General features: G+C 47.4%; 1 protein-coding gene across 1 annotated transcript in view; it reads left to right on the top strand.

Moving 5' to 3' along the window:
• Positions 1–354: 354 nt before the first annotated feature.
• skap1 (src kinase associated phosphoprotein 1) overlaps positions 355–12,938 on the top strand; it is a 41,342-nt gene continuing 28,758 nt past the window's right edge. The window contains exons 1-4 of the mRNA XM_083634691.1: positions 355–594; positions 2,243–2,348; positions 3,037–3,062; positions 3,531–3,647. Coding sequence (XP_083490817.1) covers positions 555–594; positions 2,243–2,348; positions 3,037–3,062; positions 3,531–3,647 — 289 coding nt within the window. The 5' untranslated portion in view covers positions 355–554. The remainder of the gene's footprint in view (positions 595–2,242; positions 2,349–3,036; positions 3,063–3,530; positions 3,648–12,938) is intronic.

Below are 12,938 nucleotides of genomic sequence, written 5' to 3'. Positions count from 1 at the left end.
TTTCAACACTAGTCTTCTTTATGTGTGTGGTGTTGATTTGTGGATTTATCGCAAAAATCTGCAGCCTCATAGCGCATCACTTATTCCCATCCTTATCGCAGGCAGTTTTTCTTATCTCTGTTCCTGCTAAGTTGGCTATGTGCAAGATCACGGTCTCTAACTCAGGCTTGATGTGTGACCCTGATATGCCAGGCAGGCAGTGAGCTTTTTTTCTCCCTGTCAGGCAACACACAATGTCGCCAGCCTTGACTGAGAAAGCCCAGCACAGGAAGTTGTCATCTTTGCACCTGCTCCACCCCATTTTGTGCAAATCTCGATGCATGCACGGAAGTTGAGTTTCAGAGGAATAGGACACAGGTGGTTGGATGGTGCTGTGCGCGTTTGTCCGTGTGCCATGCTCCCATTTCTGTCATCGAGCTGTGACAGTGTTGACAGAGCTGTGACAGTATGACAGAGGCTTGCTTTGTGAAGTACGACTGTTTCATGAGCCTGGAGAAGTTGGGAGAGTGAGGGAACCGAAGCGCTTTTGGATATTGGACAGGTGAAAGTTAAGAATGGGGACGATCTCAGGGGACATCAGGAGGCTTTTGGAAGGTAATGTTGGTATTTTTTCCTCTTAATAATGCTTGTTTGCTACACTACTGTATTGTTAAATTAGGTTATTATAGTAATGCAATATACCAGTAATAGTGCAGCTACAGTATAAAGAGGCATGTGCGTAATATATACGTATAACTGTATAATGAAGGTGACAGAGAGACATGATTCTACCGGTAGTGTCAGTTAAGAGAACATAAATTGGCAACTTAGAAAAAAAACATGTAGTTAAACATTTTTATTGTTCAATGGCTCTGAACATACCCACATCTTGTAACCTCATGCCGTACAAATACATGCCTGTTATAAGACCATTTTTCTTCCAGAGAACATACGAGAAAACCATATTTTGATAGATTGGTATCTCATTCACCCTGGTCTCGTGACACAAACCGTTTCCCCGCACAGCGGCAGCCTGGCATTTACTACATTTGCATGCATTCGGCAGGCTAGCAAAGCTTTGGACAAACATTTGCATGTGTTGCATTTGTGTAATATAAGAATTAGGAAACAAAGAAATGGAATCAGATAACAATCTGGACCATCCTGTTTTGCCTGCAGCATCATGAAGATAGGTCTAACATTGGTCTGGAATATTCCTATGACTTGAAATCAAGTTGGCAATTCAATGGTGAACGTTGGTCCTGGTATGATGATCGCAACTTCTTGTTCACTGCATAGATTTGACCATATGATGGTAAATGGCCCTGCGTTTATATAGCGCTTTTATCCAAAGCACGTTGCAATGAGTAGGTACATTCACACAGACATTCATACACCAATGGCGGCTAGCTTAGCTAGTGCTGGTGCAGCCATCGGGGGCAATTTGGGGTTCAGTGTCTTGCCCAAGGACACTTCCGACATGCAGACTGGAGAAGGTGCGGGATCGAACCACCAACCTCTCTTATCCAAAGCGATTAGTGGACGACCCGCTCTACCTCCTGAGCTACAGCCGCCCCACATGATGTTCATGAGTTGATCCTGGTTCCTTATTTGTGGGTCAGGTGGAGATAAGGCCGACTTCTCCTCGACCTCCACCTGACAAGAGCAGACTGGTCTGAGGAAGTCATGTAGTGGTACAATTATAAGGCGGTTAAGTGTTATGTGCTTCAGTTGGTGTTTACTGTTATACAAACAGCCAGAAGGCTAGGCTGTTTGAAGGAGTCAATTTTCATGTAATTTACAGCAGCAAGACTCTATTTAATCAAATGTATTCTATGAATTTGCATTATAATGATGTTTGTGAGCTTTAAATGGTGACTCAACCTGGTTCCGTAGATAACATTGTAGGGAAATGAGTTTAGTTGGGTTTACTCTCCACTATTCCCCCTGGCTGAGACATTTCTCAACTTTTGTTCAGAAAACAAGATTTGCGGCCTTCATGGGGCGGAGGTTCTCAAAACCTTTTTGACTTTTGAATATAAAGACAAAGAGGCCATTTTGTGGCCATCAGATCCAGGCAAGCGCACGATGAATGGCCATCTGCAAGAACCAAATTATACATTTATCTCTCGATTAATAATTAAAGGATGCATGGAGGGTTCAAATATCCATTATTTGACCGAGATGATAAGCCTGATAACGTATTGTATGTTAGGAATATGATCAGGATTGCCATGCTGACAGTGTTTTGTGTTCCCTTCAGACTGTGAGCTGTTTGTGTCGGAGATCCTGCAGGATGAGAACCTCAGTGAACATGCCTTAGAGACGAGGGACGTCTTGCTGAATAACTTCAGGGTGTTCCACAATAGGTAGGTGTTCACCTCTGGAAGCGGTGGACTAACCACTGGACCGCCACTAAATCAATGTGTAGAAATAGGCAGAAGAGGTTACTTTATACGCTGAAGTGTCGCACTGTAATTTTCCTAACACCATGATCCAACTTTTCACTCTCTATACCACAAGTATATTTACAAATATATACCGTATATATTTACAGTATAGTCACAAACTAAATTGTTGCTTTAATTGCATTAATCACGGTTTGTTACATTACACGGAAGGAACTCGTTTAGCTTAATGGTGTCACCTTAGAGACTGAAAGAGGCTTACGGCAGTTGTATTTTCAACCCAAAATTGAAAGCTTGCTCATATCTATTGTGCCTAACATTTTTAAATCCTGTTGTCTACCCTGATTTGTCTAGCTTGATGAAGAGTTGATGAAACCGAAAAACAAAAGTGGCTGTTGTGTGTGTCGAGTGTGATGGCTGATTCCCGGAAGCAGCCATCTGCTCTGCTGTTGTCTGCATTGCACGATAAGGTTGGCCTTGCAGGAGAGAAGACTTGTGGTTTAGTGGTCTTCACTTCAGTGCAGGAAACCTGAATAGAAGCAGTGCTGCAGCAGACTGATCTCAATCTGAAAGTGCACAAAAAAAGACATGTCTTCTGTTGCATTTCAGTGCCAAAAGATTTTGATTTACGCTCACTTTAACTTCACAGAAATCCTCAGGAATTCCCCCTCCAATGTAAGTAGTCATACTCTGAAGTAATTACCTAACAACAACAATATAGTACATACAGTAAATATATATACTATTCATAACATGAAATGCAGCTCAAAGTGCTTTACAGAAGAAATGATTTAAAAACAAAAAGGACAGCTATTTAAAAATTGAGGAAATTAAAACAATTATACAGTAAGATCATCATGTATCATACTGTATATGTATCTATACTACTGACTGAGTTTACCCCAGCTCTGTGTGTGTGTGTGTGTGTGTGTGTGTGTGTGTGTGTGTGTGTGTGTGTGTGTGTGTGTGTGTAAAAAATACCTTGACAGAATTAAATGCACAAATCAGTGAAGGGTTTATAATGCAATGCTGAACATTATGTCTATTCCCATGTTTTTCTTGGCTTAAATCACCTGCCTTCTCTCTCTGACACACACACACACACACACACACACACACACACACACACACACACACACACAGCTGACTCCAGGCAGGAAGACAGCTCTGATGACAACCAGAGTTCCAGTCTGGGTCGCTCGGCCCCTTCAGATGACGCCTCAGTAGCCTCTGACTACCAGGACGAAGGAGCTCATGAGTGTAAGTAAACAATAGCCTGAGAGAGAGACTGTGTGTGTTAGGAGTGTCACGACATACCAGCATTTTCTAACTTCCAAATATCCATACACGATGCTATTTTCTATACCATGGCGGAGCGGGGGGTGGGTTGGTGACAATACACGAAGAGACATAAAAAAGAAATACACAAACGAAGACTCCCTGCTCTAGCCGTCAGCCAATCAAAACACTTTTAGCTTGTTGAAGCAACAGATAGGGAGGGAAAAATCAGTACAGTAGTATGTTAGATTTTTCTTTAAGAGAAGGCACTGCTGGTATCAATACTGTTGCAAATGAGGACGCTTATAGGACGAATCAGCGTGACGTCACTTGCCACCCAGAAATGCGGAACCCGGCGGCAGTTAATAGTACGAGTTGTGCCAAACAAACGTTAATATCTCAAAAACTATACATCACATCGCTTATATTTTGACATTCTGAGTGAGAGCAGAAGTAGCTCAAGAGTTTGATGTATAATACATGCATGTCGTGTTAAAGTTGTGTGAACTGTCGCAGTTTTTTTTTAATGTAAACAGAGTTTAACTGGCTAGAGTCAGCCACTAAGCCTCGCGCCACTTGGTCTCCAAAGGGTTCCATTATTTGCCACCCAGTGACGCGGTTTGTTTACCAAAATGCTGCTGGGCTGATCCCTCGTATATGCGGTGGCATTTCTTTTCATGCCATGCAGGCTAACCAAGGACGAGAGGGTGAAACGTTAAACCCGAGAGTGACCGTAACATAGAGGGCCTATATGATCCCCAGGAACATGTTATGTTTCTGCTGTGAGACTGCGGTGCACTCGTTAAAGCACAGGAGGAATCCTACACCAACGAGGAGGCGGTGAAAAGTCCATTTTTGTAAGTTAAACTACACAGCGGCCCCGCTTCGCTGTATCCATGACACGGTGCTTCTTCCCTGACTCACCTGAACCTTTGCCTCGGGGGGCGTGCGGGTGTTTTTATTTTCTTATTGCAAGTCATCTTCTTAATTTCTCTCTTGCTGCCTCAATGTCCCAGTGCGGTGGTGACATCAGTGACTCCCCCCTCGTCTCCCGCGCTGCCACAGTGTGCAGATAGGAAGCCCTGATGCTTCAGAAGGGAGTTGGTGGTACACACACACCCACCCACACACACACACACACACACACACACACACACACACAGAGCTGATTGGTAACCTAGAGCTCCCTCCAGTGGCGGGTCTTTGGTCCAGGTCTCTCCCGGCCCGTTGGTGTCTCCCCCCTCGGAGCTGTGTGTGGACGGTGGGAGGCGTGGAGGCCCGGCCCACACAGAGAGAAGGCATTGTAGCTGCAGGCTAATGAAGTGATGGATTGAGCCGGGCCACAGCAGCTCTATTCTCTCACAAGCGGGTTTGAAATACAACACTGTACCTGAGGGGCCATGTGTGTTTCATCCCTCCTCTGCCTGTATCAATCTTTCTCTCCCCGCGTCTTCCTTTCTCAGACTTGACCTCCCTCTCGCTCACACTTTTTTGTATTTCTGACTCTATGCGACAGCTAATAGCCCGTGACGTGCCATGCCGCAGGTGGGCGTTATTGATTCTGTGCTCCTCATATTTTTTTTATAAAAAAAATTGTTCCTCCCCTTAGGTTGAAACCATGTTCAGTCAGAAAGGAGATATTTGTGTTGTGGTGGTTCACAGTAACTCTGCGTAGGCCTGCACGATATGAGGAACATCTGCGATGTGCGATACCATTGTTCAATATAGCGATGACGATACGACTTGCGATAAATAAACAGATATTAAAGTATGCATATTAGCTATACAGTTCCTATGTCTTTCTGCTTTAATAATGCTAACATAGACCCCAAACCTGGCCTATGCCCACTGAATAGAGAAATTAAATACACACTGACTCTAGATGAAACTACACACAGCGTGTTTGGGCTTTGGCAGAGGGGCAGAGCGCACTGTTGCAAGGGAAAGGTGTACGCTGGATTTACAACACAAGACAAAAATGATCAGATGCTGAGTGGGAATGCATGACGCATGTAAATAAAACCACTTTTGTTATTCATTGCGTTTTCAGGCAGTCTTTGCGATGTGTTTAGTGCGCATGTTCATATTGCGATGACGATGAAAATACGATGAATTGTGCAGCGCTAATTCTGCGGTAACGGTAGTTAACGCCAACTGGATGTAGCCAAAAATGATGCCCTTATTTGGATTAGGCTTAATGAACTCTTCCATCCACTGAGTAACTGCGGTCTGTCTCGGGCAACTTGGGGAAAAGAGAATCAACCAGAACCAGGGCAGATGGTAGGAAGATGGACCAAGACCACCATCATTCATTTTTAGGATTTTTGCAATTCAGAGAACACACACCAGAAATGACATGATTGTGGCACGGTTCCTCTGGGGCGAGCGGGGGGGGGGAGGGGTAAAATCAAGCTATAAAAAGGTTAAAAGTATCCCTTGAGGCTATTATTCCTATGACGGTAACATGTCCAACTACCCGGTAAGCCTTCTGTTAGCGTGCTAATGCGATAGTTATTACAGCTTAAACCTGCTGTCATACTATAACATACTATTGCCAGTGTAAAATGGGAGAAATAGCCGAGTATATAAATTGTGGATGATGCAAAGTAGTATCACCAAATGTTATTTCTCTTTTCTCTGCGTTTTGCTTTGAATATCAATTGGAATTGCACCATCATCCAGTAGACATTTGGACATTTGTCTATCCACATTTTTAAAATAGGCATTTTATAGATCGATAAATATTCATAACATTTCGTTTCGTAAGAAAGATTTGCACGTTTAATACAACCCCTTGTCTCTTTTCTTTTTTTCTCTCTCTTTTCTGCTGGTGACTACGAGCATGTTCTGGTGGTGAATGGCCTGTGTCCTCACTAAAGGCCATGTGGAGTTCATAGTTCATGTTCTGTTCACTGGCGGTTTGAAAGAGGTGGCTCTGCACGTTGGTTGCAGGGGAAGAGAGGGGGGTGTTTGTGGAAAATAATGACATGACCACCTAATGAAATCAGTGACATTTTAGCAAGAACCATTATCCGTGGCTGCAGTTTGCTTTGATTGAATTCTGTGTTGTCACTCCTCTCCTGCAGGAATGGGCAGAGTACCCGTGTTGTGTTTGTGAAAGCCGAGGATCATTTTGTGACTTCTAGAGAACAGCGGTAGCGAACGGGAGTTGTCGCTCGACACTGATCGTGTCTTTATTTGACTCTACTGTACACACAATAGAGACGTAGTGACTTGGAGGAGGTATTATCCGTGGTAAATCCTCGACTTCTCCGCTCTCTAACCAGAGCGTGAGTGAGTGCGAAGGCGATGGCTGCCTTTACGCACAGGAGGAGCCTGCGCCCTTTGATGAGATGCGGTGGCCTGTTGTCTCCAGCGGACTGGGTGACACCAGATTTGTAATGGCTGACAGGAACAGATGGAGCCTCCATTGTTAGCCTGGGTGTCTGCATGGTAATGTGAACTGAGTTTCACCCGCCGACCGCACGGCTGACCTGACCGCGCCTGCAGCCTCACCCCAGCCTCGTCTGCCCCCTTCAGCACCCACCCACCCTCTCTCTCTCACTCTCCCCTCTCTCTCTCACTCCCCTCCCCTCACTCTCTCTCTCCCCCTCTCTCTCACTCTCTCTCTCCCCCTCTTTCTCACTCTCTCCCTCCTCTCTCACTCTCTACCCCTCTCTCTCCCCTCTCTCTCTCACTCTCTCTCACTCCCCTCTCTCACCCTCTCTGTCTCTCTCTCACTCCCCTCTCACTCTCTCCCCCTCTCTCACACTCTATCTCTCCCCTCTCTCTCTCTCACTCTCTCCCTCTCTCTCTCTCTTGGCTATTTGGGGTATGCACACCCCACACACACCACCCACACACATGCACAAATATCTCTCACTCCCCTCTCATACTCTCTCACTCTCTCTCCCCCCTCTCTCTCACTCTCTCTCACCCTCTCTGTCTCTCTCTCACTCCCCTCTCACTCTCTCCCCCTCTCTCACTCTCTCCCTCCTCTCTCTCTCTCACTCTCTCCCTCCTCTCTCTCTCTCTTGGCTATTTGGGGGTATGCACACCCCACACACACCACCCACACGCATGCACAAATATCTCTCTCTTCCTCACACACTCGGTCTCCTTCCATCTCTCTTGCACAAACAGATGTGTGCACAAAATTCTTTCTCTCTCTGACACGCAAAATCTCTCTTTCTTACACACACACACACACACATGCACACACACACACACGCACACACACACACACATGCACACACGTGCACACACACAAGTAGAAAGACACTGAGACAGCCGTTAGCCCCCTCATGCTGTTTGGAGGTCAAGTTTACGAAGTGTAAATGGCCTGTTTGTTTTTCCTGGATTGGGGAGCACCGCTGGGCCTTTGGGGATGTTTGCTGGGTAGCTGCAGCCTGCAGGCAGCGATGACAGAGCGCTGCAGGACCAGCTTTGTTTCAGGAAGACCTGCGGTGCAGGAGAGATGATGCTCCTCTTCTTCTTGGTGGTCCTAATGACTCCGTTCATACCATCCACCTCCAAATCCGTTAACTTGCTCAGGGGTGGTGGACAAAGGCCTAAAATCCTTTCTCCACAAAACAAAATGTTGTTCTTCTCCCAGCTCCATATCAGGTCACTTTATTTGCGTGTGATTGGTGTTTGTTTATTGATCCATTTGATGGATGAGATCTGACACAGTCTCAGAGATCATTTAGTTGGTGATATAGGCAGAGGTGTTGTGTTGTGTTGTGTTGTGTTGTGTTGTGTTGTGTTGTGTTGTGTTGAGTTGTGTTGTGTTGAGTTGTGTTGTGTTGTGTTGTGTTGAGTTGTGTTGTGTTGTGTTGTGTTGTGTTGTGTTGAGTTGTGTTGTGTTGAGTTGTGTTGAGTTGTGTTGTGTTGTGTTGTGTTGAGTTGTGTTGTGTTGTGTTGTGTTGTGTTGTGTTGAGTTGTGTTGAGTTGTGTTGTGTTGTGTTGTGTTGTGTTGTGTTGTGTTTAGGCCTATTTGGAGAAAGCAGGAATGTGGCCCCTGCCACTGATTACTGTGCCGACACAATTTCCTAAACCAATTACTGGCAATAGAACAACGCAATAGGATAACCAATTTGGAGTTATGTCTCGCCGAGGTCTATTTCTCATTTGAATATGAGGAAGCAATATACAGTAGCAACATTATTACGCTGTGCCTGTAAATAGAATATTAAATCTAAATTTTTGTCATTTTGGCTGAACCTTGAAAAAGCCGTATAGAGTCAAGTGTTTTTGAGGGTGTATACCCACCCGGGTCTGTTGGCCGGTGAAATAGAACAAGAAAGAGAGAGATGCCAACTCATTGGATTGATGCCCCCTCAGTGGGTTAATCCGCGGTGTTTTTGACGTTAACTGATCTTTGTCAATGTGTGAAGTCAAATCTATTCATGAGGCGCTTTTAGCAGAATGAGCAAGTTTCCGACTCGAGTGCTCCGAGGAACAAAGGACATAAATAAATAAAAAGCAAATGAGATGCAAACAAGAAAGAACAAGCACACTGTACGCAGGAAGCCGACGTCAAAGCATGGCTGACTAACTAAGGTATAGCATCTGTGTTTTCTATTGCATTGCCCCGGCTTTTATATCCAGCACCTGGTTTTGGATCTGATCATCTCCTCGCAGCATCTCTCTCTTGGTCAGCGCGGCCATGTTGTCTGTCCACTTAGTGAACTTCTGACCCTTCGCCTCTTGCTTGGCCAACCTGTGACCTGTCTGAACGCGGTCCGGAGTTTGTTTTGAATGATTGGCCTTCCTGTCACAGAAATCCCATCAGTCACCACCCAAGTTTCTTTGGACTTGGAGATAGCCATCTCTACTGTAGCCATCCATCAGAAGATCTGGCTGGAGATTCATTTTTCTCTTGTGTTCATCGGTGTATGGATTTCGTGACATTTGGATAGCGGCTGCTCGTTTGCAAGGAAGCGAGGGATATGTTAATGACCTCCACTCTTCCTCGTTCTCCTTCACTCTCCCTCCCTTCCCTCCCTCCGTTGCTGCCTCTGTGCTTTTTCTAGAGAGACACACACACACACACACACACACACACACACACACACACACACACACATTACGAGGCAGGAGCAGGCTCTGTGCATCGCTGCGACTGCTTGCCATCAGGGTTCAAAAGTTCACACTATTCCCCTAGGGCTACTGTGCTGCTGCAGATGCTGATAGTTCTTGCTCTCTCTCCTGGCTCCCTCTCTCTCCCCCCCCCCCCCCCCCCACCACCCCTCTCTCTCTCTCTGCGCCCTCCCCCCCCCCTCTCTCCCTCTGCACCCTCTCTCTCCCCCCCTCTCTCTCCCCCTGCGCCCTCTCTCCCTCTCTCTCTCCCCCTCTCTCTCCCTCTCCCCCCTCTCTCTCTCTCTCCCTCTGCACCCCCTCTCTCTCTCCCCCCCTCTCTCTCTCTCCCTCTGCGCCCTCTCTCCCTCTCTCTCTCCCCCCCCTCTCTCTCTCTCCCTCTGTGCCCTCTCTCCCTCTCTCTCCCCCCCCCCTCCCTCTCTCTCCCTCTGTGCCCTCTCTCCCTCTCTCCCCCCTCTCTCTCTCTCTCCCTCTGTGCCCTCTCTCCCTCTCTCTCTCTCTCCCTCTGCGCCCTCTCTCTCCCCCCCCCCTCTCTCTCTCTCGCTCTGTGCCCTCTCTCCCTCTCTCTCCCCCCCCCTTCCTCTCTCTCCCTCTGTGCCCTCTCTCCCTCTCTCTCCCCCCCCTCTCTCTCCCTCTGTGCCCTCTCTCTCTCCCTCTCTCTCCCCCCCCCCCCTCTCTCTCTCTCTCCCCCCCCTCTCTCTCCCTCTGCGCCCTCTCTCCCTCGCTGTTTACACTATTAATCTTGTACACTCTCTCTCACACACTCACTCACGCTGCCTGGCAAGTAGAGAGAGGCTTGAAGGGGGGATTTGGACGTATTTAACCGAAGGGCATCCATCACTCTCATCTCTGGCTTCACCCCCCCCGCCCACCAAAGAGCCCACGCCATGTTAGTTTCTAGCATCCTCCACCCCCCCACCCACCAAAGAGCCCACACCATGTTAGTTTCTCGCATCCTCCCCCCCCCCCCGCCACCCACCAAAGAGCCCCGCCATGTTAGTTTCTAGCATCCTCCTCCCCCACCCACCAAAGAGCCCACGCCATGTTAGTTTCTAGCATCCTCCCCCCCACCACCCACCAAAGAGCCCACGCCATGTTAGTTTCTAGCATCCTCCTCCCCCACCCACCAAACAGCCACGCCATGTTAGTTTCTCGCATCCTCCCCCCACGCCACCCACCAAAGAGCCCACGCCATGTTAGTTTCTCGCATCCTCCCCCCCGCCACCCACCAAAGAGCCCACGCCATGTTAGTTTCTCGCATCCTCCCCCCCGCCACCCACCAAAGAGCCCACGCCATGTTAGTTTCTAGCATCCTCCTCCCCCACCCACCAAACAGCCACGCCATGTTAGTTTCTCGCATCCTCCCCCCGCCACCCACCAAAGAGCCCACGCCATGTTAGTTTCTCGCATCCTCCCCCCCGCCACCCACCAAAGAGCCCACGCCATGTTAGTTTCTCGCATCCTCCCCCCCGCCACCCACCAAAGAGCCCACGCCATGTTAGTTTCTCGCATCCTCCCCCCCGCCACCCACCAAAGAGCCCACGCCATGTTAGTTTCTCGCATCCTCCCCCCCGCCACCCACCAAAGAGCCCACGCCATGTTAGTTTCTCGCATCCTCCTCCCCCACCTTGTTGTACGCCCTTTGATCCAGCGTCTCCCTTATTTGCTTTGTTTTATTGTTGCATTGCATATAATTACATCCCCATTTTGCCTCTGGTGTCAGCAGCACTTTGCCTCTGGTGTCAGCAGCAGCAGCAGCAGCAGCAGCAGTGTCGTGTTGAGACGCAGGGAAAACAGGCGAAGGTAAATGTGCGGCAGTCCATCTGTAAAGAGGCACATAGGCAGAATGCAAAGTGGGAAGCCTGGGCAGGGTGGCTCCTAATCTCCCCCAGAGCTGTCAATGTCACAGACAAATAGCAAAACTATCAGATGCGGCGGGTTCACCCAGAGGTTAGCGTTCCCAGGTACCTCCTGCATTCACTCCCTCCCTCTCCCTCTCCCTCTCTCTCTCTCTCTCTCCCCCTCTCCCTCTCCCTCTCCCTCTCTCTCTCTCTCTCTCTACCTCCCTCTCCCTCTCCCTCTCTCTCTCTCTCTCTCTCTCTCTCTCCCCCTGCCTTGCAAATGAGAATTTGATTTTGCCCTCCACTGGAATCCATTTCTGGAGATGAATGAAGTTTCAATGCCAAGCCCAGGTGGCCCCACTGATTTCTTATGGAAATAGATGGAGATGGGAAAGATGTGTTGTGGCCCCTGCACGCAGACAAGTGACACGACAGCTCCCCCCAATGCCTCTGGGATCCCTCTGTTTAATTGTTGCTGTAATGTAGCACTTTGAGGTCATTAACATGCCCTTGTGGAGTTTATATTCGAGGATGTTGAGGATGCATCCCTCTTCTCTTTCGCCCGGGATCCCCGCCTGCACCGCTGCTGGGCTGGGAGAAGTCAGCACTGTGTGTGCCAAGTAGGACAGGGTTGCTGCACGCTTGTACTCTATGCTGCTGGAAGATTGCTTATCTACAATGGAAATTATTACCAATGATTTATAGTGGCCGGTGCTGTAAGTTAGCTTATCTCACTCAAATGGTAATCAGTTTGTGTGGGGGGGGAAGAAGCCAGTGGACGGGGAACACATTTTGTTGCTATGCTAGGAACTTTGTCCTATATGGCACTATGGAAACTGTCCTCCTGTTTTATCTCATGCAAAAACAATTATGCATTTAAATAATTGACTTAATTAACAATGCATGAATTCCCAATAATGCATATCAGGATTTAAGGGACAGCACTGATAAAAGGCTAGACTTAAACAAACATGTTTAATGGAGATTTCCCTATTTTGCTTTATGTGGCATGAGCTCAGTGCTGCTGATTATAATTTTGATTGCAAATAACTAAAAAAGATACACAATCCAAATACATTATAGCCTACATTTGTACCAAAGGTGACATTATTGAATTCATGAAAAAATGAACCCCCCCCCCCCCCCCAAGAAAAAAGAAGTGCAACAACTGTCATCGTTTCTGTTGATAATGCATTGCATTTTCTTACGCTCTCATTTTCATGTTGCCACAAAATAATTTTTAGATGACGTCTGTGGCGGTTATTGTTGTACATGCTGTTTTACTGTTTTCCTACAGATGTAGGCTACAAAGTGGGCCGAGGCCAATTCTGAT

This window comes from Poromitra crassiceps (genome assembly GCF_964638095.1).
Source record: "Poromitra crassiceps genome assembly, chromosome: 4".
Taxonomy (NCBI): domain Eukaryota; kingdom Metazoa; phylum Chordata; class Actinopteri; order Beryciformes; family Melamphaidae; genus Poromitra; species Poromitra crassiceps.
The sequence above is the reverse complement of the archived record's forward strand: the minus strand, read 5'-3'. Positions and strand labels throughout refer to the sequence as shown.